This window comes from Protopterus annectens, chromosome 4.part1, assembly GCF_019279795.1.
Source record: "Protopterus annectens isolate FY-2018-M chromosome 4.part1, PAN1.0, whole genome shotgun sequence".
Lineage (NCBI taxonomy): Eukaryota > Metazoa > Chordata > Ceratodontiformes > Protopteridae > Protopterus > Protopterus annectens.
Genome location: NC_056734.1, coordinates 526,667,732 through 526,692,360, shown reverse-complemented (window position 1 = coordinate 526,692,360; position 24,629 = coordinate 526,667,732). Strand labels below are relative to the sequence as shown.

General features: G+C 44.7%; 1 protein-coding gene across 4 annotated transcripts in view; it reads right to left on the bottom strand.

Annotated features, from left to right (window-relative positions):
- The window catches only part of RNF168 (ring finger protein 168), a 1,249,390-nt gene that overhangs the window by 852,613 nt on the left and 372,148 nt on the right, over positions 1 to 24,629 (bottom strand). For all 4 annotated transcript variants that reach the window (XM_044070341.1, XM_044070340.1, XM_044070342.1 and 1 more), the window contains exon 3: positions 8,770 to 8,846. In XM_044070341.1, coding sequence (XP_043926276.1) covers positions 8,770 to 8,846 — 77 coding nt within the window. The remainder of the gene's footprint in view (positions 1 to 8,769; positions 8,847 to 24,629) is intronic.

Sequence of the window (24,629 nt, the reverse complement as noted above, 5' to 3'; positions counted from 1 at the left end):
TAATAAGCGTCCTTGAGATCTATGGAGTACATCCAAACACCTTTCTCCAGCAGTGGGAGAATGGATTGTAGGGTGACCATTTGGAACTTGGACTTTTTGACTGAACAGTTTAGAATGCTGAGATCCAAAATGGGCCTCAAGTCCCCGGTCTTTTTTGGCACCAAAAAGAATCTTGAGTAAGTCCCTAATCCGATCTGGTCTGCGGGGACCGGTTGGATGACTCCTTTTTGCAGCAGCTTTGAAACTTCTGAGGCTGCAATTTCCCGTTGACTGGGTGGCGGGTCCGGGATTTTTTTGGACAGAGGTGGGGAGTGAGAAAAAGGGATGGCGTAACCTCCGGCGATAATTCGAAGCACCCATCTGTCCCGAGTGATACCTTCCCAGGCTTTTAGGTGCCTCGAAAAACGACCCCCGACTGGCTCCAGAGCTGCACAGTCGGGCAATCCCACAGGGACTGTGAAAGGCTGAAGAGCCACGAAAGGACTCGCGGTCTCCAGTGTTGCGGGGGCCTCTGCCGCCTCTGGGACGGCGTCTTCCAGAAGAATTTCCCCCTCCCCTGCCTCTAGAAGGGGGATCGTCCTGCTGTGAGGGGTAAGACTTCTGAGATCTAAGGAACCACATTTTCCCTCCTCTTTTAGCCTTGGAGTAAGGCCGAAAGGGAGTGGAAAATCGTGCCCCTACGGCAGTCAAAGTCTTACCTTCTTGCTCGCAGCGGGTCAATGTGTCCTTTACCTTGGGTCCAAACAAAGAGGACCCATCGAAGGGGGCGTCGGCAAAGGAAGACTTAAAGGCCTTCACAAAATGACACAGGTGGATCCAGGCTTGCCTCCGTAGAGCAATGCCTGTACCCGCCTCTCTACTCGCCCCTTCGGCCGCATAAGAAATGAGCCTCATGGACGAGTTTGAAATGGACGACAGCGTAGCCAGCTGAGAGCCAACCGTCTGGGCCAGCTGCTCAGGCAGGTTACCCAAGAGGGTATCTGAAAGTTCCTTAATCAGATCCCTCTGAAATCTGGTAAAGTGCGTTAGATAGTTCAGGGACCTCAAAGTAAAAGCCGCTGAACTTAAGGCGCGCTTACCGTACCGATCCATGCTCCTAGACTCCTTATTAGGAGGATGGACGGACGTCGAAGCCTCTGCTACATCTTGCTGGGTAGCAGATGCCATCACCAAGGCATCTACAGCCACACCTTTCATCAAAAACTCCTTTTCTGGGGGTGCTGACAGGAACTTATTCGGACGAGCAGGCACCAGTTCCACAGAGTCTGGGTGTTCCCACACCCTTCGACAGATCAAATCTAAGAGCTCGTCGAAGGGCGGAGACACCCAGGAGGTGGAGGGCTGAGCCCCGAAGGCCTTAAGGAACACCGACTCGTCAGCAGAAGGGGGTTTGGATTGCCAGCCGCCTCGTTGTTTAAGGGCTTCCAGGATGTCTGCAAAGGAGACATCATCTGAGGACGACTTAGGGGACCCCTCTGCATCATCAAGATCAGTGTCTGACGTGAGAGACTCATCGGGGGAGTCAACGTGCTTCCTCTTGCACAATCTTTTCCTGGGGGGTTCCTCCGAAGAAGCTTCAGAGGGACCTCCAGGAGGGGGGGGAAACCCCAGTGGGGGTAACCTCAGGCCCGGGCTCCGCTGTCTAAGCACAGGGGACTGCCAAAGACCCAGTCTCAGTATGCAGGGAAGGTGCTGGGGAGACCGTGGAGGTAGCCAAAGAAGATTTGGCTAACGCACTCCTCATAGCCCTGAAGGCGGGACCACCAGAATCCTGGGAAGGTCCCACCTCCATGGCCACAACGGTGAGCGGTACCCCGCAGCCGACGCCTCCGAGAGGAAGGCTTGGGACCGAAAACATCAGTCCCCGGGGCCGACAGAGAAGTCCGTGCGAACTCCGACTCGAGCCGGGTTGGAGTAAGTCGGGCCCGACCCGAAAACCTCCATCGGCTCCACCAGCACCAGCTCCAACAGTGCCGAGGCTGTTGGAGGAGGAACCATAACAACAGAGTGGGCCATCGGCTCCGAAGCCGAATGGGCTGGAGCCGAAACTAACTTTTGGAACACAGGAGACTGGAAGAGTCTTAGGAGCACCCTGTCGATGTCCGAATCAGACATCTTGGAGGATCTAGATGACACCGATCGGTTCCGAACAGACTTCTCCATCGGCTCCATAGGACTAGGGGGCCGGCTCCGAATGGATTCGACTACTATCGGTTCCGAGGGAGACCTCAAAACAATTTCCCTCGGTGCCGAGGAGGGCTTCGGCGCCGAAGGGGAAGTGTCTGAGCCGGCAACCCTCATCGGCTCCAAAATCAGTGGAGCCGATGAAGGTGACCCGCCTCTCGATGCCCCAGTCCTCGGCTCCGAAACCAGAGGGGTCGAGACTGGAGGCATCGAGGCAGACCGTTCCACCCTCGGCTCCGAAGTCCGTGGAGCCGATGGAGAAGACTGCCTAGGTTTTTTGGCAGTCGGTTTCGACAGACTGGTCGGAGCAGATGCTTTTTTCTTCTTGGTAGGAGAGGAAGAGAAAGATAAGGCCTCCTCGAAGGAGGGTTTAATCAGCCCTTTTAATATTAATTTATTCTTCCTCTCTTAGAGGACTCTAGAAGAAAAGGCATGACACACGCTACAGGACTCTTGTAGGTGCTTGGCGCCCAAACAATATACGCACGAGGAGTGGTCGTCAGTTATCGACATTTTGTAACCACACCTCGCGCACTTTTTAAACCCAGAGGGTCTATGTTCCTTAGACATGCTGACTAACACTAAGAAAACAAGTTAAAGTAGCTGTTTGTGAAAGATTTTACCACAAAGAAAAGTGAAACTAAGTTTTTTTTTTTTTTTTTTTTTTTTTTTAAGACAAACACAATGTCAGAAAAATACACAAAATCAGTACAACAATCACTGAAAAGGAGGGTCAAGACCCTCTAACTTAAGCAGGTACTTGACCTCCTGGAAAAAACAAAGACGCTAGATAAGAATAGGGGAAGGCCCCTCTAACTTAAACGGGAAACCTTCCCTTAACCAAAAACACAATTTTCCTCAACAAAATTTTTCAAACACACTCGTACAACAACAATAGCTGTTAAAACAGCTTTTGGGGTGAAAATTGCAAAATTCCTGACAGGAAACTTTGAATAAAACAGTACTTAGCCCAGCCAAGTTTGAGACCACGTCCTAGCTTGTAAGCGGCAAACAAGATCTGGGGGATTAGTGGTGGTGCATCCTGGGATAAGAAATAGCTCAGCCAATAAGAGGCTTCGCTCTATAGCATAGCGTGCCGAGTCGGAGCCGAGGGATCGGCTCCGAGCCCATCAGTACTGAATGTAGGCGAGAAAGGATCACATAACATCTGTACTATGTTCTTCGTCTTTCACTGCTGCAGTCATTACATTTGGGTAGAATCCCAAAGCTATGGTTTGGAGGCTGGAGCTAAACAGCATTAGGTGCAGACATAAGGCCCTGTAGCACTGCAGTGGCAAAGCCTGCCCTGGACTTAAGAGTAGAGAGGCAAATGATAATGCTTTGTGAAGGTGTGAACAGAACTCCAAGTAGCAGCCTCTAGAATCTTTTTGGTTGGTACTCCTCTGAGAAAGGCTGCTGAAGTAGCTGCAGCTCTGGTGGAATGAGACCTAATGCCCTTGGGCACAGGTTTTCCATGGTGTAAGTAGCAGAAATGGATGCAGTGGCTTATCCACTTTGAAATTGTCTGCTTTGAAATAGCCTTTCCTTCAGATCCTGCAGCATATGACATTAGTAATTGCTCAGTTTTTCTTAGAGCTTTAGTCCTGCTCAAGTAGAATCTTAACTGTCTGTGTACGCCCAAGGAATGGAGAATTCTCTCCCCCTTGTTCTGCGGATTTAGATAAAACGTTAAGAGATGAATTATTTGGTTAAGAGCCACACTGGAAACCACCTTAGGCATAAACGTTGGATTTGTTCTCAGAGACACCCTGTCTGGGTAAAATATGATAAAAGGATCTATAGCCATGAGGGCCTGTAGCTCTGAAACTCTTCTTGCTGAAGTAATTGCTAGTAGCAGAGCTGTTTTCCATGATAAGAACTTTATATCAGCAGTAGCAGCTGGTTCAAATGGAAGCAGGGTGAGCTTTTCCAACACATAATTGAGGTCCCATGCAGGTAATGGTGATCTTCTAGAAGGCCTTAAATTTTTGGCTCCTCTGAGATACTGCTTTAGTAAAAGATGAGAAAAGATTGGAGACTCTGCACTGTAATGAGCCGAAATGGCAGAGGCATGGATTTTGATTGATGAGAAAGATGGGCCTTTGTCAAGCATCTCAGTTAAGTATTATAATATCCGAGGAATATTTGGTTCTGCTGTATCAGTTCCTTGTGCTCGATTCCAAGCACAGAATCTCTTCCATTTATCAGCATAAGATTTTCTAGTAATAGGCCTTCTGGCTTCCAAAATGACATCCATCACAGCTTTACTGAGAGGTGTTGTTTGTATAGCTACATGATCAGCCATGCTGCCAGATTCAATGTCTGTAGTTGATTGTGCAGGATCTGATTGTTTTGCTGGGACAGTAGTTGAGGTCTTTGAGGTAAGGTCCAAGCTAGGTATTGAGACAAGTTCCTTAGGATTGGGTAACAGTACTGGAGGGGCCAGTCCGGGGCAATTAGTATCATCTTTGGTTTCTCTTGTCTGACTTTTAGGAAGACCTTGGGGAAAAGAGACAGAGGAGGAAAGACGCCCACTTTCCATGCTTGTGTGTGATAAGTCCTTGTGCAGAATCTTTTCAATTGATAATTTTGAGGAGAGGCAAAACAGATCTATGTCTGGGCTCCCCCATTTCTCTGTTATGTTGAAGACTTGTGGATTTAGTTTCCACTCGTGAGGGTCCATTAGGTTTCTGTTTAAATCGTCTGCCAGTGTATTTTGTTTTCCTAGCATGAATTGAGACTGAAGATGCATTTGGTAGGTCAAAGCTGTGTCCCAGAGTGCCATGGCTAATCTGCAAAGGGGGTACGAGTGTGTGCCCCCTTGCTTGTTTATATACCACATGACTGTGGTGTTGTCTGTCTTTATCAGTAGTTGTCCTGGATGAAGTAAGTCCTTGAAAGCTGTTAGGGAATTTTGAACTGCTAGCATCTCTTTCTGGTTGATATGCAGATGCATTTGTTTTGGGGTCCATATGCCCTGAATGCATCTTCCTGCCATGTGGGCCCCCCAGTCATAATCCTGTCTGTTGTTAAGGTTTGGCTGGCAGGGGGGGGAGAGTGAAGGCCCATCCCATGTTTTGGTGATATGCCTTTGCCCACCATAGAAACTCCTGTTGTAGGCAGGGAATGAGAGGATTCATTGCTTCCAGACTGTGAGAATGTTGACTCCATAAACTTTTCAAGTACCATTGAAGTTTCCTCATATGCAGTCTTGCATATGGAATCAGTAGGATGCAGGATGCCATGAAGCCCAAAGCCTGCAGAATTTGTCTTGCAGATAACTGGGCCTTTGTTGCCATTAGTTTGAAGTAGGTAATCAGTTGCCTTTGCTTGTCTGGCGTGAGGTAAGCCATCTGGGCAGTTATATTCAAGCTTGCGCCCAGGAATGTTATCTTTTGAGCGGGTATCGGTTGTGATTTCTTTTCGTTTATTGTGTACCCTAGGCATGCTAGAAGCCTTTTCACAAACGCCAGGTGTCGAAGAAGAATGTCCTTGTTCTCTGCTTGAATGAGACAGTCGTCTAAGTAAGGATATATTTGTATACTTCTTTGTCTGCAAAATGCAATTACTGGTGCCAGGCACTTTGTAAAGACCCTGGGCGCAGTAGATAAGCCAAAGGGGCAGTGCAGAGAACTGGTAATGCATTAAGCCAGCCTTGAATCAGAGGTATCTTCTGCACGATTGTCTTATTGGGTATGCCTCTTTTAGGTCTAATGTCACCAGCCAAGCATTCTTGCCCAGCATGGGCAGAAGCTGCTGCAAAGTCAGCATCTTGAATTTTGGAATGTCCAGGTAGGTGTTCAAAATCGATAAATTTAGTATTAGCCACCAGGCTTCGTCCTTTCTGGGTACCAAGAACAGTCGAGTAAAAACCTTGTCCTTTTTCCTGTTCTGGTACTGGCTGAATGGCCCCCATATCCATGAGGGACGTAACCTGTTTCTGTGCCTCTGCCCATTGATTTTGTGGCAGATCTGGCAAACCATTTGCCACTGGCAGTGTGTGGAAATGGAATCTGTATCCCTGTGATACTATGTTTAGTACCCACTTGTCTTGGGTTATTAATTGCCAATTTTGAGCAAAAAGTGCTAACTTTCCTCCTAAGGGTACTGCCAAAAGATAAGTGCTTGGAGTAGGCAGAGGGAAGTCATTGGGATTGCTTTCTGTAGGTTTGCGCTTTATCTCCTCCAGATTTGGAGGTAGAAGCGCCCCATTGCTTTGACCTGTATGAATCTTGCGCCTGGTATCTGGAACCCTTAAGGCGTCTGGATTTGCCCCTTTGAGCTCTGTCCGACACAGGAAAGGACCAATTTTTTGTAGACCAGTGTCTACTGAATCTAGGTGGCTGCACTTGTAAGAAGTCTTTAACAGTTTGCATAGACTTAGCTTTGTCTTCCATTTTCTTTAAAACCTCTTCTGCCTTTATACCAAACAGAGAATCATGCTGTAAAGGAGCATCTAGCAATTTAGCTTTGCAAATTCTGTTCCTTTAACCAGGCATGCCTCCTAATCACAGATCCAGTAACTGCGGCCCTACAGGAGGCTTCTAAGGAATCAAAACCACATTGCAAAATATGCTTTCCAACCTGTTCAGCTGCATGCAATAATTCCTGCAATTCTTTATTTTCTGCACATTCTGAAATCAACATCCTTTTCTGTTTCAGCAATCCCATAACATGTTGTTGTAACTTAAGCATATGAAACTGACAGTTTAAGGCCCTGATTGCCAAGGTTGCAGATGTATAAACCTTTTTTTCCCCATCTGTCCAGTGCCCTTGAATCTCTGTCAGAGGGTGTAGGATTTTTTGCTGTTGAGGCCTTAACTCCCTTTGGACCCTGTGAAATAGTTTCAGGGTCAGCAGCAGGGTTTCTAAATAAAAATGTATGTGAGTCAGGGACCCTGTAATATCGGTCAGGCTTACTGGGAGCCGGAGGTAAGGAGTCGGGGGTCAAGCTTGACTCCGAAAACACATCATCCACAATGTCTAACACAGAGGGAATGGCTAAAGGCCTGTGTTGAGGAAGAAGAAGGAAATCCCTGAGCCTCTTTTTGATTCTGAGAAGTCTTGACTCTCCCAGTGAAAATGCTCCCTCAAAGTATGCAAGGTTTCTCCAAATTAATAATCCTCGGGAGGAGATGCAGATGGTATAGACTCTTCTGCATCAGAATCCTCATAGGGAGGGATAGATAATTCCTAATCAGAAGAGGAATCAAAAGAAATAGAAACCTGATATGAAGATTCATAATCAGTGTCTTGCCTAAGCCTCTTATCTGGAGGGGGATGGGTACCCCTGATCAAGGTAATGAGGTCTTCAGCCATTTTGATCATCTATTTTTTAGGCATAGAGGCCTGTGCACATGGCTCATGCGTTGTTTTTTTAGGTTTAAGTTGCTTTTATCTTTGGTTTTGCAGTTATCGACTGTTTGATATACAAATGTTGAGGTCTGAATACATCCTCAGAAGCCGGTGCCTGCTCAGCAGCTCCAAACCCATCCGAGGGAGACAAATTCGTCGGTCCAATAACTTGAGTATCTTGTAGCATGCCAAGCTCCACGTGGGTGTCGGTAGAGGCCTGCGATTCAAAGGTAGCGGGTATCAGGGGCTATGAAAATGCCTCACTGAGTACCGGTGACTGGCTTAGGAAAAGCTTTGTCGTCGGCTTTGGATTTCGACTGCCTTTCTCTGTCCTTTTCTTTGCGTTTTTTATGTACTCCGGTAGTTGGACTGCTATCCAATGACATTTCTGGGTAGTTAAATCTGTTTCCAAAATACAGTGATGCAAAAATATACCGATGCTTAATAATGTGTTGGTTAAATCTAGCACAAAACCGACAGCCAGGCACATTGTGATCAGGGCCTAGGCAAGGAATACAGTATAAATGGAAATCCTTATGAGGTATTTGCTTCCCACAAGTAATACAATTATTAACTTTTTCTGACATGGGTAAGGAGCAAGAAAAAAAGTTTCCCCAACGGGGTACTTAGCTTTAGTGAAGACCTCAGTACTGAAACTCGAATACGAAAATTTCAGGAGTTGGCCGATCGGCACTTGCGAACTTCTTCTGCTTCGGGCACCGCGCGGCAAGAAAGACGGACTAAAATGGCATCGGCTGCATGTTTTATACCCCTGACGACCTGACGTCATGGAAGAGGAGACAGCATCCGACGCAGAACCCATGACTTTGTTATTCAGGCCAAATGAGGGCAACCTGCCAGCAGATTACCCAAATGTAATGAATGCAACAGTGAAACACAAAGAACATCTATAAACTGTAAAACTACAAACTATAAAATATCAATAGTGGAGGAGTTGGAAAAGGATACTCCCCAAGTGAAACAAATGCAGAGCCCTAAAAGGACATGTCTCAACTCTTCTGAGGCAAACAATCTGAGGTAATAAGGTGGCGCTTTAGGGGAGAAGTCACATCCCTGAAGCAGAAGTCTTCCCATTGGTGCCAATGTTGGATCCAGTCAGATCCGACAACCCACAGTTAAATCAGGATGAAAACAGACAACACTGGATTATTTTGTAACTGGACAGAGATGCAACATAAGCTAACTATTACTCCTGCATGCTGCACTTACCTTGGACATTTGAGCCTCATATTCTGCTCTTAATTCACCGGGTTTACTCAACAAAGGTGGTGGGTAAAAAGGCTGTGCTGTTAAAAGGGCAAAAACAGAAGAATTAGAAAAACAGACATTTACACCGATTAAAGCAGAGTATTCTTAAGAACTCCAAAATATGCATACTGACTAGACAGAGCAATCAGCATGCTCTGTAAACTGAGCATTACCAACTACAGCAAGCCTGGTCATCACAGCCACATACACTAAAAACAAAAAGACAATCTGCTTGCTTTGTGGCAGCCTCCCTGTGGGGCATTAATGTCTCCTTATTCGTATTCTGTTGTTACTAGTAAAGTACAGTTGTGCAAATAAACATACTATAAACAAAAGTTATGTACTTACCATAATGCTGCATCTGTGTTGTCTTCTTCCATCTGTCTCCACTGGGGGGAGGGGTATATCTGAACTGACCAGATCTGAAGCTGGCAACTTTTAGACTCTTGGATCCAAGGCTCAGGCTCCTCCTCTTTACCCATAATTTTCCTCTCTCTTCTCAGTTCCCAGATCGAGTTTGCTTACCTATACCAATACTACAAACAATGATTCAGTGCCAGACTATAAAGACAAGGCTCTAGAAAGGTCAAATGCAATCACTCGACAGCCACACACGTAATAATTTCACAAGGGTGAGAGTGAGGGAAGGGTGAGACTTAAAGAAGAAGACAACACAGATATAGCATTATGGTAAGTACATAACTTTCATATCTAATGTTGTCTTCACTGTCTGCCTCAACTACTGGGACAGTGTCCCCAGCTATTAAATACCCAAGGAGGTCTCATGGAAGGATATTCTGGAGAATGGGTGGAGCAAACAGAGGCCCATGACCTGCACTGCAATTCCAGTGTGTAATGGGAAAGAAAAGGGTGAAAATAAGACCAAGTAGCTGCAATAAAGATCAAGAATAGTAAAACAATGCTGTGGAATGTAACAATGTACAATTCAAAATAATACAGTACAGTACCATAAAGTGGCATACATTAACATAACAATTCTGTTATAAAAATTCCATCAGATGTTTATGTATAAGTGTGGAAATGTAGAAGTTTATCCAAAATGTGAATTATAAAGTACAATTGTGTACACTTATCATAAATGTAGATGCCTGAGTGTATTCACTGTTGCAGTCATTACATTTCATTTGGGTTATCTGCCTGCAGGTAGCCCTCAGCCGGCCTGAATATCAAAGTCTTGTGTCCTGCGTCAGATGCTGTCTCTTCTTCCATGACGTCAGGTTATCAGGGGTATAAAGTATGCAGCCGACACCATTACATCAGTTTTTTCTTGCCCCATATGTCAGGTGCCCCCATAATGGGAAGCAATTACATACAAGGTTACACCTCCAAAAAAAAAAAGCAAATACACCAGAAAGCTGAAATACACTAAACAAGAAGAAAGGTACAGTCAAGAGAAGTCAAGGGGCTGGAGGAGGGTAACCAGGACTGCAACAGTGAATACACTCGAACATCTACATTTATGATAAGTGTACACAGCTGTACTATGTTCTTCGTGTTTCACTGTTGCAGTCATCACATTTGGGTTGATTCCCAAAGCTAAGGAAGGGAGGAGGAAGTTAGAGAGCATTAGGGCCAGCTATTAAGCCCTGCAAGACTGCAGTGGCAAAACCAGCTCTGGATTTAGAAAAAACAGGCAAGTGGTAATGCTTATTGAAGGTATGTACAGAGCTCCAGGTAGCAGCTTCTAGGATGTCCCTGGTAGGGACACCTCTGAGAAAGGCTGTAGAGGTAGATGCAGCCCTGGTGGAATGTGATCTTATCCCCTGTGGGGTAGGTTTTCCATGCTGCTTATAGCAGAAATAAATGCAATGGCCTATCCACCTAGAAATGGTTTGCTTTGAAATGGCCTTCCCCTCTGCCCCTGCAGCAAAGCAAAGCTGTTCAGTTTTTCTGAGAGGCTTAGTCCTGTCCAAATAAAATCTAAGTTTTCTGTGCACGTCCAAAGAGTGCTCTTTCCTTTGTTCTGTGAATTAGGAATAAGGTTGGCAAATGAATGGACTGATTAAGGGCCACACTGGATACCACCTTGGGCATAAAGGAAGGATTGGTCCTGGACTGACAACCTGTCAGCATGGAAGATGATGAAGGGCTCCACTGCCAAGAGGGCTTGTAATTCAGACACTCTTCTTGCTGAAGTGATGGCTAGAAGGAATGCTGTCGTCCAAGAAAGGAATTTCAACTCTGCAGTTGCATCTGGCTCAAAAGGAGGTAGAGTGAGCTTTTCCAATACAAAGTTAAGGTCCCAGGCGGAGTAGGGGCTCTCCTGTGTGGTCTTAAATTTTTGGCCCCTCTGAGGAATTGGTTCAACACAGGGTGAAAGAAGAGGGGTGGCTCAGTATTATAACCTGCTGAAATAGCTGAGGCATGAATTTTAATTGATGAGAAGGAAAGGCCCTTGTGGAACATCTCTGTTAAGTGTTGACGAATATGCGGTAAGCTGGGCATGGCTGTGCCCACCAACCCCCTCGAGTCTGGCTGGAACAGTATCTTTTCCACTTTTCAGCATAGGATTTTCAAGTATTAGGCCTCCTTGTCTCCAGAATGACATCTAGCACCTGATTACTGAAGGATGGTATTGGAGAGCTCAGTGAATTAGCCAGGCTGCAAGGTTCAGGGTTTGAAGCTGGGGGTGCAGAATCTGGCCCTCCTGCTGAGACAGCAGGGAAGGGGTCTGAGGCAGGTGCCATGGTTCCAGCAGTGACATACTGTGCAAGAGGGGGTACCAGTGCTGGCATGGCCTGTCTGGTGCAAGCAGTATTGTACTTGGCTTGTCCCGTTTGGTCTATGTTGCCATGTGTGTCAGTTGCCATGCTTTCTATGTGGGAAAAACTGTCTGAAAGCTAAAGGACAGGATTGGTGAACATCTTAGGGCCATTAGAAGGAAAGATGGGCACAATGCTCTATTCAATCATAGTGTTGGTTGTCCCAATTTTAAAAAATTTATTTTCTTTGTTATTGATCGGGTGGTACCGAACTGTAGGGGTGGCGATGACAGACTTCTTGTTGAAAGCAAAGAAGTAAGGTGGCAATTGAGGTTAAACGCCACCTGACCACCAGGACTTAATGAAGGTATTTCCCTCATGCCCATGTTAAAGCAGAAATCTAATAACATTATTTAGTACATTTACTATACTGGGTACAATGTTTATTTTGTACCCGGAACAGGTACACTATGGGGACGTAATAGTGTTTTGAATAAGTCTAAAATTAGAAGTTATGTGCCTACCATAACGTTCCATGTTAGTTATCTTCTTCTCGCCTTCTTTCTTGCTGGATGGGTTCGGAGCAGAACCTCGGCTCCGGCTCCGACTCGGCCACTCTAAAAGCTCGAGAGCTAGTTCCACCGGCTCGAGGCTCCCCTATATCCCACAATGCTAGGCGGTAACTCCTCAGATCTCGTTTGTAAGCTAGGCCCAGCTAGGAACATTCCATAATATGGAAGAAAAGGGATAACCCACCTCTATAGGCCTACTGAAAGGTGTCCTAAACCTGACTGAGGAAATATCTATATATATATATATATATATATATCTATATATATATATCTATATATATATATATCTATATATATATATCTATATATATATATATATATCTATATATCTATATATCTATCTATATCTATATATCTATATATATATATATATATATATATATATATATATATATATATATATATATATATATATATATATAGAGGTGGTAGAAAGGATAAAGGTCACAAACAAACTCCTCTAGGTCTGTCCAGGCTAGGGGGAAGGAGGGTGGGACGCAAGAAAGAAGGCGAGAAGAAGACAACTAACATGGAACGTTATGGTAGGTACATAACTTCTAAATGTTAAGTTGTCTATCTCGCCTTCATTCTTGCTGGATGGGACCGCGTCCCTAGCACCTTGTCCCGGGTGGCCTATCGGAACAGACTCTTGAGTACAGTGGAACCAAAGTTGGCTTGGCCTCTAGAGGCTAAGTCCAACTTATAATGAGAAATGAAGGTATGGGGAGAAGCCCAAGTAGCTGCAGCGCAAATCGAATCAATAGGCAGCCTGTCTTGGAAAGCTATAGATGTAGCTAAAGCTCTAGTTGAATGAGCCCTGGGTTTGGTTGGCAACTGTTGATGTCTGATCTCATACACAAAGGTAATCAAAGAAGTAAGCCATCTAGAAAGAGATACCTTAGAAACTGGAAGGCCCATTCTGCCTTCTGCATAGGAAACGAACAGTTGATCAGACTTCGTAAATTGTTTGGTCCTGTCTAAATAGTACCTAAGTTGGCGATGAACATCTAACCAATGTAATTTTTGTTCCGATCTGTTCGAATAGTTAGGAAAGAACACAGGAAGATCAATGGTTTGATTCAAATTTGCCGGTGAAGCTATCCTAGGCAAAAAGGACGGGTTGGTACGTAAGGACACCCTATCCTTATGAAACAAAAGATAAGGGGATCTACTACACAGAGCATGAAGTTCAGAGATTCTTCTGGCTGAAGTAATAGCTACCAAAAAGAGTGTTTTCCAAGATAGCAATTTCATTGAGCATGAAGCTGCAGGTTCAAAGGGGAGAAGAATCAAGTACGTCAGAACCAAGTTGAGATCCCATGGAGGAGGAGGATCCCTGATAGGTGGTTTGAGGAGAAAAACTCCCTTTAAAAAGGCTTTGCAGAGTTTGTGAGACATAACGGAGGACTCTGAGACTCCAACATGAAAGTTAGATATAGCTGCCAATTGAACCTTGATGGTAGAAGGAGACGAACCTGAGTGGAAAAGTTCGGCTAGAAAATCTAGAACTGACTGAATGGAAGCAGTGAAAGGATCTATATCCTTTGAATGCGCCCAATAGGAAAAACGTTTCCACTTACTATGATAAATCTTCCGAGTGGAAGATTTATGAGAGGCTATTAAAATATCTCGAACTGAGTGAGATATTAGAGGAAGCCTGGCTAGAGTTGGAATTGGAGAAACCATGCTGTGAGGTTCAGAGAAGGGAGGGAGCGGTGCAACTGACCCGACTGATGGGTCAAGAGGTCTGGAACTGGGTCCAGATGCCAGGGTTGCTCCAACAGATAACGGTGAAGAAATGGGAACCAAACCTGTCGAGGCCAGTAAGGGGCAATGAGGATCATGGAAGCTTTCTGAGCGATGGCTTTCTCTATTAGTTGAGATATCAGTGGGAAGGGAGGAAAAGCATACAGAAGTCCCCGGGGCCAATCGTGGACTAGAGCATCTCTGCTGGGATGGCCTGGTTGGGGAAAGAGGTTGAAATAATCGTCGCACTTGCTGTTTTAGGGAGTAGCGAAAAGGTCGCAGCAAGGTCGGCCCCACTTTCGAAAGACTTTGTCCAACACTGAATTCTTCAGAGACCACTCGTGAGGCATGAGAATAGCTCTGCTCAATTTGTCCGCAATCACATTGGACTTCCCGGGAATGTGCGTTGCTAACAGAAACCGCTGAGAAGAAATCGCCCATTGCCACAGTCTGAGTGCTTCTCGACATAGGGGGTAGGATCTGGTTCCGCCTTGTTTGTTGATGTACCACACTACAGACATATTGTCTGTCTGAATTGCTATAGTTCCTTTGGGAAGAGAGTCTTGTAGGGCTTGCAACGCTAGAAGCACTGCTCTCATCTCCAGGACATTTATGTGCAAGTGGCGTTCGAAAGGTTGCCATATGCCCTGGACCGTCCTGCCCTGGTAATGCCCCCCCCCACCCGATCAGGGAGGCGTCCGTTGTCAGTGTAGCAACCGGAGGGGAAGGAACAAAGGGTCTTCCTAGGAAGAGCTGGGGGGATGTGACCCACCAATAAAGATGATTCTTGCACGATTGTGTTATCGCAATGGAATGGGACATTGGAAGTTGTTGGTATGACCACCATTGTGTGAAGAGCATCCATTGTAAGATTCTCATGTGGAATCTGGCTAAAGGAAGGAGAGGGATAGCAGCCGCCATTATTCCTAAGACCTTCAGGGCCAGACTGACTTTGATTTTGTTGCTATGCAAAACAAGAGAGACTTGTCTGTGTATGTCTGCTATTCTCTGCTCTGTGAGTCTGGCTGACATGCTGACTGTGTCTAGATTTGCGCCTATAAAGGTAATAACACGACAAGGCGACAAGACAGACTTTTCGTAATTTATTGAAATGCCTAGTGTTTGACATGTGTGAAAGGTATAGTCTCTGGCAAGAAGCAGAAGACGCTTGGTGGGGGCTGTAAGGAGCCAGTCGTCTAAATACGGAAACACTTGGAATCCTTGACGTCTCAGATGAGAGGCGACCACTGCCATGCATTTGGTAAACACTCGGGGGGGCTGTAGTGAGTCCAAAGGGCAGGGCCCTGAATTGGAAATGACTGGTTCCCAGCCTGAAGCGGAGGAATCTCCTGGAGCGACTGCTCATTTTGATGTGGTAGTACGCATCCTGGAGATCTATAGAGCACATCCAGTTGTCCCGCCCCAAAAGGGGTAGAATGGACTGCAGCATGACCATCCGAAATTTTGTTTTCTTGACAGACTTGTTCAAGTTGCTGAGATCCAAAATGGGTCTCCAGTCCCCGGTTTTCTTTGGAACCAAAAAGAATTTGGAGTAGATTCCGGACCCTTGTTGGTCTGCTGGAACTGGTTGAATGGCTCTTTTTGCAAGCTGCTTGTTCCCTTTGACTGGGTGGAACGTCTGGAAGGGATTTTTTTGATTGCTTTGGAATGCGAAAGAATGGGATTGTGTAGCCTTCGGAAATGATGGACTGTACCCACTTGTCTTGAGTTAGGGATTGCCAGGCTTCTGGGTACAGAGATAATCTTCCCCCGACTGCCTCCGAAGGTGGACAGTCGGGCAACACCTCAGGGATGTTGAAAGGGCTTGTCGGAGAAGGTTTCTCGACTGCCCTGATTCTGCGGGCCACCTCTGCCTCAAGGACGGCGTCTACCATTATTGTTCCCCCCTCTGCCTCTAGAGGGGAACTGACTCTGTGCGTCAGGCAAAGCTCCTTGAGATTGTTTGCGGAACCACATCTTTCCCCCCTTCTGGCCTTTGGGGTAAGGCCTAGAAGGAGTAGAAAAACGGACTCCCACGGCAGAGAGAGTCTTGCCTTCCATCTCGCACCTAGTCAGGGTTTCCTTCACTTGAGGACCAAAGAGGGATGATCCATTAAACGGGGAGTTAGTGAAGGATGCCTTGAAAGGGTCCGCAAAATTACATAGCCGCATCCAGGCGTGCCAACGTAAGGCCACACCTGTACCTGCCACTCTACTCGCTCCATCCGCCGCATACGAAAGGAGGCGCATGGAGGAGTTAACTATTGAGTTGAGGGTAGCCAGCTGAGAGTTCATCCTATCCTGAAAACCCGCAGCTGTTGGATCCTTTAACATTTCACTCGCTTCCTTGATCAAATCTCTCTGGAGACGAGTGAAATGACATGGGTAGTTCAGCGAGCGCATAGAAAAGGTCTCTGACGAGAACATCCGCTTCCCGTACCTGTCCATAGTCCTAGACTTCTTGTTAGGAGGATGGACAGGTACTGAAGGATCAGCTAGCTCCTTCTTGGTGGCTGCAGCCACCACCATAGCATCCACAGAGACGCCTTTGGTTAAGAATTCTTTGTCCTTGGGGGCAGTGATAAACTTTGAAGGTCTCCTGGGGGTGGGGTCCACAGAGTCAGGAGCCGTCCAGGCCTTCTTTGCCACCACCTGCATAAGGGGGTCAAAAGGAGAGGACACCCAGGAGGTGGAAGGGCGAGAGCCAAACGCCTCAAGATACACCGATTCATCCTCTGAAGGGTTGAGGGCTGGCCAATTCCCCCTCTGTTTTAGGATCTCGAGGATGTCTGCAAAGGAGACATCTTCAGAGGGGGAACGAGGGGAACCTTCAGAATCCTCTAAATCGGTGTCAGAGGTGACAGACTCAGGGGAGTCGATGTGCTTCCTCTTGCACTGCCTCTTCCTAAGAGGCTCTCCTACCGGGTCAGGAGAGGCCTCGGAAGAGGAGGAGATCCCCACTGGGGATACTTGAGGAGCTGGCTCTCTGCGATCCGGGATGAGGGAGTGAGCAGAGATCACCGGAGGCACCGTGGAGGGAGGGGCAGATGGAGCCGACTGTGGTGTTGAACCAGGTTCTAACACGCTCCTCATGACCTCGAAGGCACCCGTCAGGCAGAGCCAGAGGTCTCCGCTCCGAAAAGCTGAAAACCTCCCCCGGCACCGACAGTGATGGCTCCGAGGCCGATGTCGGAGCCGAACTCACCAGCGCCGAAGCACCGAGAGGGAGAGTGGGGTCGGACAAGGGTCCGATGCCACTCGCCCCCTCGGAGCCGACGAGGGAATTCCGGCACCGAGATTCCTCCAAGGAAGAAATCGGAGCAGACGACGGTACCGAAGACAACGGTATCGGTTCCGACGCAGCCACAGTCTCGGGTCCGAGCCGCCCCGGCTCCAAACTCAAAGGAGTCGGAGGATGAATATTTTGAGTGATGAGATTAGCCATCGACTGTTGAGTCGGGCTTTGATGTATCTGGGCCAGTGCCTCGGACTTAAGAAGTCGACTCACTACCCTCTGAAGGTCATGATCTGATAGTCTCGAAGACCTAGAGGAGTGAGATCTATGGCTCCATTCAGACAACAATGGATATGCTGGAGCCGAATGAACGGAGCCGATAGATGGTGACCGGGACCTTTTTCTGGAGGTCGGTTCCGACAATCTGATCGGAGCCGACTCACCGGTGTCTGCCTCGGCTCCAGCCGGAGCCGAGGAAATAGTAGGGACATGAGTTCGAGAATCATCGGCCCCAGCCGGAGCCGATGTTCGAACCGCCTTCGAAGCCCCAGAAGACGACTCAGATACCGGAGCCGATGGTCTGGTAGGCTTCGAGGGTTTCCCCGAAGATTGAGTCGGGGGACCCTCAGGCTTCAATAAGCCCCTTAGAATGAGCTTATTTTTACGTTCCTGCAGGACTCTAGGGCTGAAGCCATGGCAAACAGCACATGAGTCCTGCAGGTGCAAAGGTCCCAGGCAGTAAACACAAGAAGTGTGACCGTCTGTCAGAGACATCTTCTGACAGCACGAGTCACACTTCTTAAAGCCTGAGACCTTTGAATCTTTAGACATGTCCAAAGAAGAAAAAAGTGTAACCACACAATCACACACACACACCGATTACACTTATCAAAAAATTAAATTAAATTAGTAATTAAATTAGAAAAATTAAATCCCTAGAAAACACAGTCACTCCAACTACTAGGAAGGGAGGGACTGGGCCTAAAGCCCAAGGGAATAACTTTAGAAAGTTTAGGGAAAAAATTTGGACTAGGAATGGAAGGAAACTACGTAACTTATAAATTTACTAAGAAAGGCTAACTTAAAAGGGGGTCTATCTAAGATACAACTAGTTTTTTTAAACTAACCTGACGAGCCGGTTGAAAAGCACCTCGATCGCTGTAGCGGCAAACGAGATCTGAGGAGTTACCGCCTAGCATTGTGGGACATAGGGGAGCCTCGAGCCGGTGGAACTAGCTCTCGAGCTTTTAGAGTGGCCGAGTCTGAGTCGGAGCCGAGGTTCGGCTCCGAACCCATCCAGCAAGAATGAAGGCGAGATAGACAACTTAACATCCATAGTTTGGTATTGTTTCAAACTTCAAAAGTTAAAAGCTAATGTTTTTTTCAGCTTGGGTGTGTTTATCAGCATTGCCTGCTGCTTTGTTCTTTTTATACACATGTTTTTTATATATCAATGTTTTTAATTCATGGAACAAATTTTTATAGTATTTTTTATATGTTCACTCAAACTTTTCAACCAAGTTTGTTGTTTGTGGAACCTAGTGGATATGTTTAAATTTGGCTAGGTATTATACGCATTGTTAAATGGATTCTTTAATTTGTTTTAGATGAAATGATTTGCACTAAGCACTTTTTTTAAGGGTGGTTCACCTAATGTTATTTTATGGCTGATGACTGGCTCATCAATTAACTAATTAAGTCTTCATAAAAAAAATATTTTCACTATTTATTCTGTTGTAGTTAGAGGTTTCTTTGACTCTGATGAAGCCAATTACTGGCGAAAGTGCTTAATCGAAGGAACATTTTATTGTCAATAAAGCTGGTGTGTTCTAGGTTGTTGTTGGGATCATTCCTTTATTTTCCAAGTTTTTTGTTCCTGCTGGGAATCTGTTTTTGCAGTATTACATATGAGATGCTTGCGAAAATTACAGAATATTATTTCACTGACTTATGGGTACACCTGATTAAGTAAATTGTCCCCCTCCACCATTCGTACATAATGACCAAGGACTTTTCCTTATGGGGACTTTTAAGACAGCCAAACAAGTCCATTCACTGCGTTGATGCTCTGAAAGGGAGTAAGAGTTTTAAGAACTGGTAACTGTTATGTATGAGTAAACTGTTTTTGATGCAGTGGTATCAGTCAGTCCTGTAACCTTGCAAAGGCTGTACTCCAGTCAGACCTTGGAAAATGTGTATAATTAAAATCACAAAGTTTCAACAATGACATCGGAACACATATAATGACTGGCATAATGGTTAAAGTGTTTACCTTTTAGACAAAAGGTACAAGGTTGGATTCTTACTTTTTAAGGGAAAATGGTTAGGCTTAAAATGGCTTTCAAAAGGCAGCCAGCTCTAGTACTTATCTATTAACCTATGGAAACTGCAACTGCTCTACTTGAATGAGCTTTAGGTTTGTGAGGTTTGACCCGGTACACACAAGAAATACAACTCGACAGCCACCTGGATAGTGTGACCTTAGAAACACCATCTCCAAATTTAGCATATGAAAAGAAAATAAAGTTTCAGTTTTCCTGAAATCCTTGATGCGATGTAAATAAATTCACAACTAACCAAGATTCAGCAAATTAAGGAATACTCTCATTTCTTTCAAAAGTTAGGGAAGAAAACTGGCACATTAATGACCTGATTTAGGGCAGATTCCAAAGCCACCTGGTTGAAAGCAAGACCCTATCAGTGTGGAAAACCAAACACGGAGTCTTACATGATAGGGCCTGAAGGTCTGAAATCCTCCTCATTTAGGTAACAGCTACCAAAAAAACCTACAGATGTGTAAGTCCTACTTACCTGTAACAACAGATGCTCGTAGTACACACTGGCATATGGTTAGCAGTGCTCTTGATACCCTTTATTTGACAGCCTACCAAAACTCAGAGCTCCTCCCACTGCCTGTCTGTGGCTGTGATGGGCCAATCATCTGGCAGTACTGGGACTGCCTTTCTGACCTACAAACAGAACACCAGTAAAACAGTATAGTCTTATTGGAAGAGGTCGCTGGGAACATAGAAACAGGGTCCATAGACAGCAGGGCATGGAGGTCAGGCATGGTCAAATACACCACGAGTTTCTTAAAACACTTTTTTTAAGATAGACTCATTGTGCAGAGAAGAATTACAAGCCTTCTTAAAAACAACCCCCAATGCTAGGATCAATGAAGGGAAGGTCACCACATCGTGGGCCTCAGCCTCCAAAAGACCATATGCCTTGCTGATCTCTGGGGCACTCAAAGATTGCTTCCAATTGAATAAATCTCTAAATCTAGCCAGCATTTGAGAAAAAGAGAGGGAAATGACTGATCAGTCTCTGACTATTCTGAAATCTCAGATGCCAAATCCCCTATAAATTCAGGATCTCTGGGTGGTTGAAGGAGGGCATGGGAGCAGTGGTATTAATCATAACATGGGTTTGCACACAACAATCAACTACCTGAACAATGGATCTAGCCATAGCCATCATCTTAAGTGTAAACAGTCAGGCTGTTGCCCTGCAATGTGGTGGATTTTCTCTCTCTCTCGTTTGTATGCACTACACTAGTGGGAGGATCCTCAGAGAGAGACATAACACTGGCAACAAATTCTGCACCCCTGCCTTCTACTGCACTTAAAGGGCTTGTTTTTTCTGCACCTGAACCAGGCAACAATACAGCCCCGGAGGATGTGTGTGACCACAGGGTCATGAACAGTTGTGGTACTAACCACACCAGGGGACATGGGAGCAAATGACGGCTAGTGGTCCTATAGCCTTCCCAAGGCTATTGCAGAGTCACAAGCCATAGGCTGAGGTACATTTCTTGATTTCTTTCTATGTTTTTAAGAGCACAAAGGGTAGATGGGGGGGGGTGATGGACACTGTATCAGAGTTCATAAAGTCAGGGGACAAAAAGTACAGTTGTGTACACTTACTTCAAATGTAGATGTTCGAGTGTATTGACTGTTGCAGTAATCACACTTGAGTTATCCTGCCAGGGGTAGCCCTCAGTCGCCCCAAATACCAGAGGCTTAGTATTTCTGCGTCAGTTTTTCTTGCCCCAACTGTCAGGAGCCCCCAAACAGGGAGCTAGGTTATAGTGGAAGAGCACCAACAGTAGAAAGTAAATACCAAAAAGCACTGTAATGAGTGAGGAAGAGAGATAGTAAGAGAGACAAGGGGGCTGGAGGGTGGGAAACCAGGACTGCAACAGTGAATACACTCGAACATCTAAATTTACAGTAAGTGTACACAACTGTACTATGTTCTTCATGTTTCACTGTTACAGTCATCACACATGGGTTGATTCCCAAAGCTGAGGTAAAGGGTGGAGGCAGTCAAGAAGAGTTGAGGCTGGCTAGTATGCCCTGCAGGACTGCGATTGCAAAGCCTGCCCTGGATTTGGAAAAGATAGGCAGGTAATGCCTGCTGAAGGTTTGAACAGAACTCCATGTTGCAGCCTTCAGGATGTCCCTGGTAGGGACCCCGCTGAATTACTTAGACGCTGGCAGATCTTGAATCAAGAATGCAGCGTTAAGTATATGAAGTTACTCAATGAGTTTTTTAGACCGGAGAATTACTTAAAGATATACACTGCCTGCAAAGTGAAGTATACACTCGTTTTTCAATGCAAACGATAGCTGATAAGCTTGATAGTCTGTATGAAAGTATCTCTCTCTATGAGAAGACTATCTGGGACAAAAACAAGAAAGACCCAAAGAGATCTTAATGATTTTGCAACTGGGAATGTCTTTTCCTGGCAGAGGGAAGGGAACAATATAGAGGCGCCTCGACGCAATACAGGAAGTGGGTGGAACATAGAGAATAAGAACGGAGGAACAGAGATAACAACTGATTCTTCTCGTACTGCTTCTATATCTCTTAATAATAATACCAATCCAGCCTTAGATAGGCAAGGCTCTAAAGTGAGTAACTCAGGATAAAAACGTTTCAGAGACACTGAGAGAAACAACATCACTGCTTGATGTGAATGTGCCTGCTACTAAACCTAAGCACTCTATTCTAAACGAGGGTGCTTCGAGTAGTAAGGGGCAACGTCCTGCAATGCAGGTAACGGCTGCATTTAATGTTTTTTTACTACACGACCCTCTCCCCATCAGAGGGAGATCCAGGAGCCGTACATTCAATGGCAAAACACCACAACGAATGCGCAGTTTTGACAACCAGGTAAGGAATGGAAAAAGGGCCAAACAAGCCTAGTATTTAATATTTCATCATATCCTTTGACTGAAGTACAGGCGACTTTATTGAATAGGGGCCTGAGTTTTATACCAGCCCAAAAGACTGACCTTGTGAATGTTCTAAAAGAGCTTAAAATGTTTGGCAGGACACTAACATTGAAAGCTATGTTTCAGGGAAATACACAGAACCAATGTATATAAAAAAAGAGTACATATATCCCTCCCAGTAATCCAACTACTGATTTGTTGTTAGAAATTTGTGAAAAGCAGATAAGAGATAGACTTTCTATGAACAATAATACAAATTATTTTTTTTAACTCTTCAGCGAATGAGAAACAAGCACTTCTTGATTTAAAAGCCTTAACATGTGTTGAGATACGTCCAGCAGACAAAGGGGGAGGGATTGTTGTTATGGATAGAAATGCTTATATTCATGGCATGTTAGGTTTGTTCAATAATGATGACACCTATCAGTAAATACCCTCCATTACTGCTAAGGCAGTTATAGACAAAATACAGTTTTTCATACTTGATTTGCATCTGACAAGAATGATTTCACAGTCACCGTTTGAATATTTCAATGCTGATTTTCCTGTAAGTCCGATTATTTATGGGTTGCCTAAAATTCACAAAAGGACAGTCGACCCTCCAATGCGTCCTATAGTGTCTAGTAGAGGATGGGCCACAGAACCTCTTTCAATTTTTGTGGAAAATACTTTACGTCCCATCCTGAGAAAATGTACTACTGTGTTAAAAGACACAAAGGATTTTCTTGTAGAGTTGGGCACGCATCTTGAAGTGTTAGATGACCCTTGCTGGTTTGTTATCTTAGATGTTGAGTCCCTATTCACAGTTATCCCGAATGACTGGGGTATTGAGAATGTTAGGGATTTTCTATGTACTAAGAGTAGGTCAACAGATAAAATCAATCTAATATGTGCACTACTAGAAATTATTCTAGAAAATAATATTTTTTATATTTGGAGAGGAGCAGTACATACAGAAGGTTGGCATTGCTATGGGCACGGCTTGTGCCAATACCTACGCCAACCTATCATTGGCACAATGGGAAACTAACTAAGTGATTAATAATAATGAATTTGCTGAGTCCATTGCCTGGTATAAGCGTTCTGTGGATATTTTCCTTTTACGGCATGATGCAGAAAAACGTCTAAAGGGATTTTTTTGTGTATATTAATAATGCCACCCCATTCCTTAAATGTACTTATAAATACTCTGACAGAGAAATTGATTTTCTACATGTAAAGGTGAGGAGAGATATACTTCATCAGGCGTCTACTGAACTACACAGGAAACCAGTTAGGAAAATACTGTGCTTCACAAAGGTAGTATGCATCCTAAACATACCAAGGTGAATGTTTTGAAAGGACAGATGCATCGCATTATGGGTTTGCATAATGATGACATTACTCTACATACAGCACTCTCTTGCCTAAAACAAGAGTTTATGACAAGAGGGTACAAAGAATGTGATATAGACAGACAAAGTTAGCTTGGGAAGACAGACATGATAGATGCAAACCTTAATATAGTAATACAGGAATGGCACAAATAGGACCAATAAGTAGTAATGAAATTAATACACATTCTACGGGGAAATATAAATAGTGAGGTATTAAGGATGTCACTTACATATGCCAGTGATATAAATTTAGTATGTGGTGTAAAAAATAACTGGGACATTTTATCCAGAGTTAAGGAACTTAATGGAGTAATAGGAGATGAACCTTGTTTTACTTTTAAAAATAACAGGTTCTTAAAAAGACAACTTTGCTATAAGTCTACAGGTGTACATCAGTATAACCACTCTGACAGATTAGGAATGTACTTATGTAGAACATGCATGGCATGTTCCCATATACATGTTGCAGGACAGTTTATACATCCACAAAAGGGTTTTAAGATTGAAACAAACTTTTACGCTGACTGTCAGACAAAGAATGTGGTATATTTTAGTTTTTGTGTGAACTGCTATGCCATTCCTGAAAGCCGGGACTTTAAAACATTACCCCCTCTAAATATGAATGTTTTTAACGTTATTTATTAATTTTAGGTAGTGGTACATTTTCAAATTGTTCATACATGTCTTATGGTTAGTTTGAGAAAATAGAGTATGTGTATGTATGTGTATGCATGTGTGTGTGTGTGTGTGTGTGTATATATATATATATATATATATATATATATATATATATATGTGTGTGTGTGTGTGTGTGTGTGTATGTATGTCTATATGCATGCATATTATATTTCTGAATTATTCTATATGCTATGTATTTTAATATGTGATATTAGTATATATATATATATATATATATATATATGTAGACA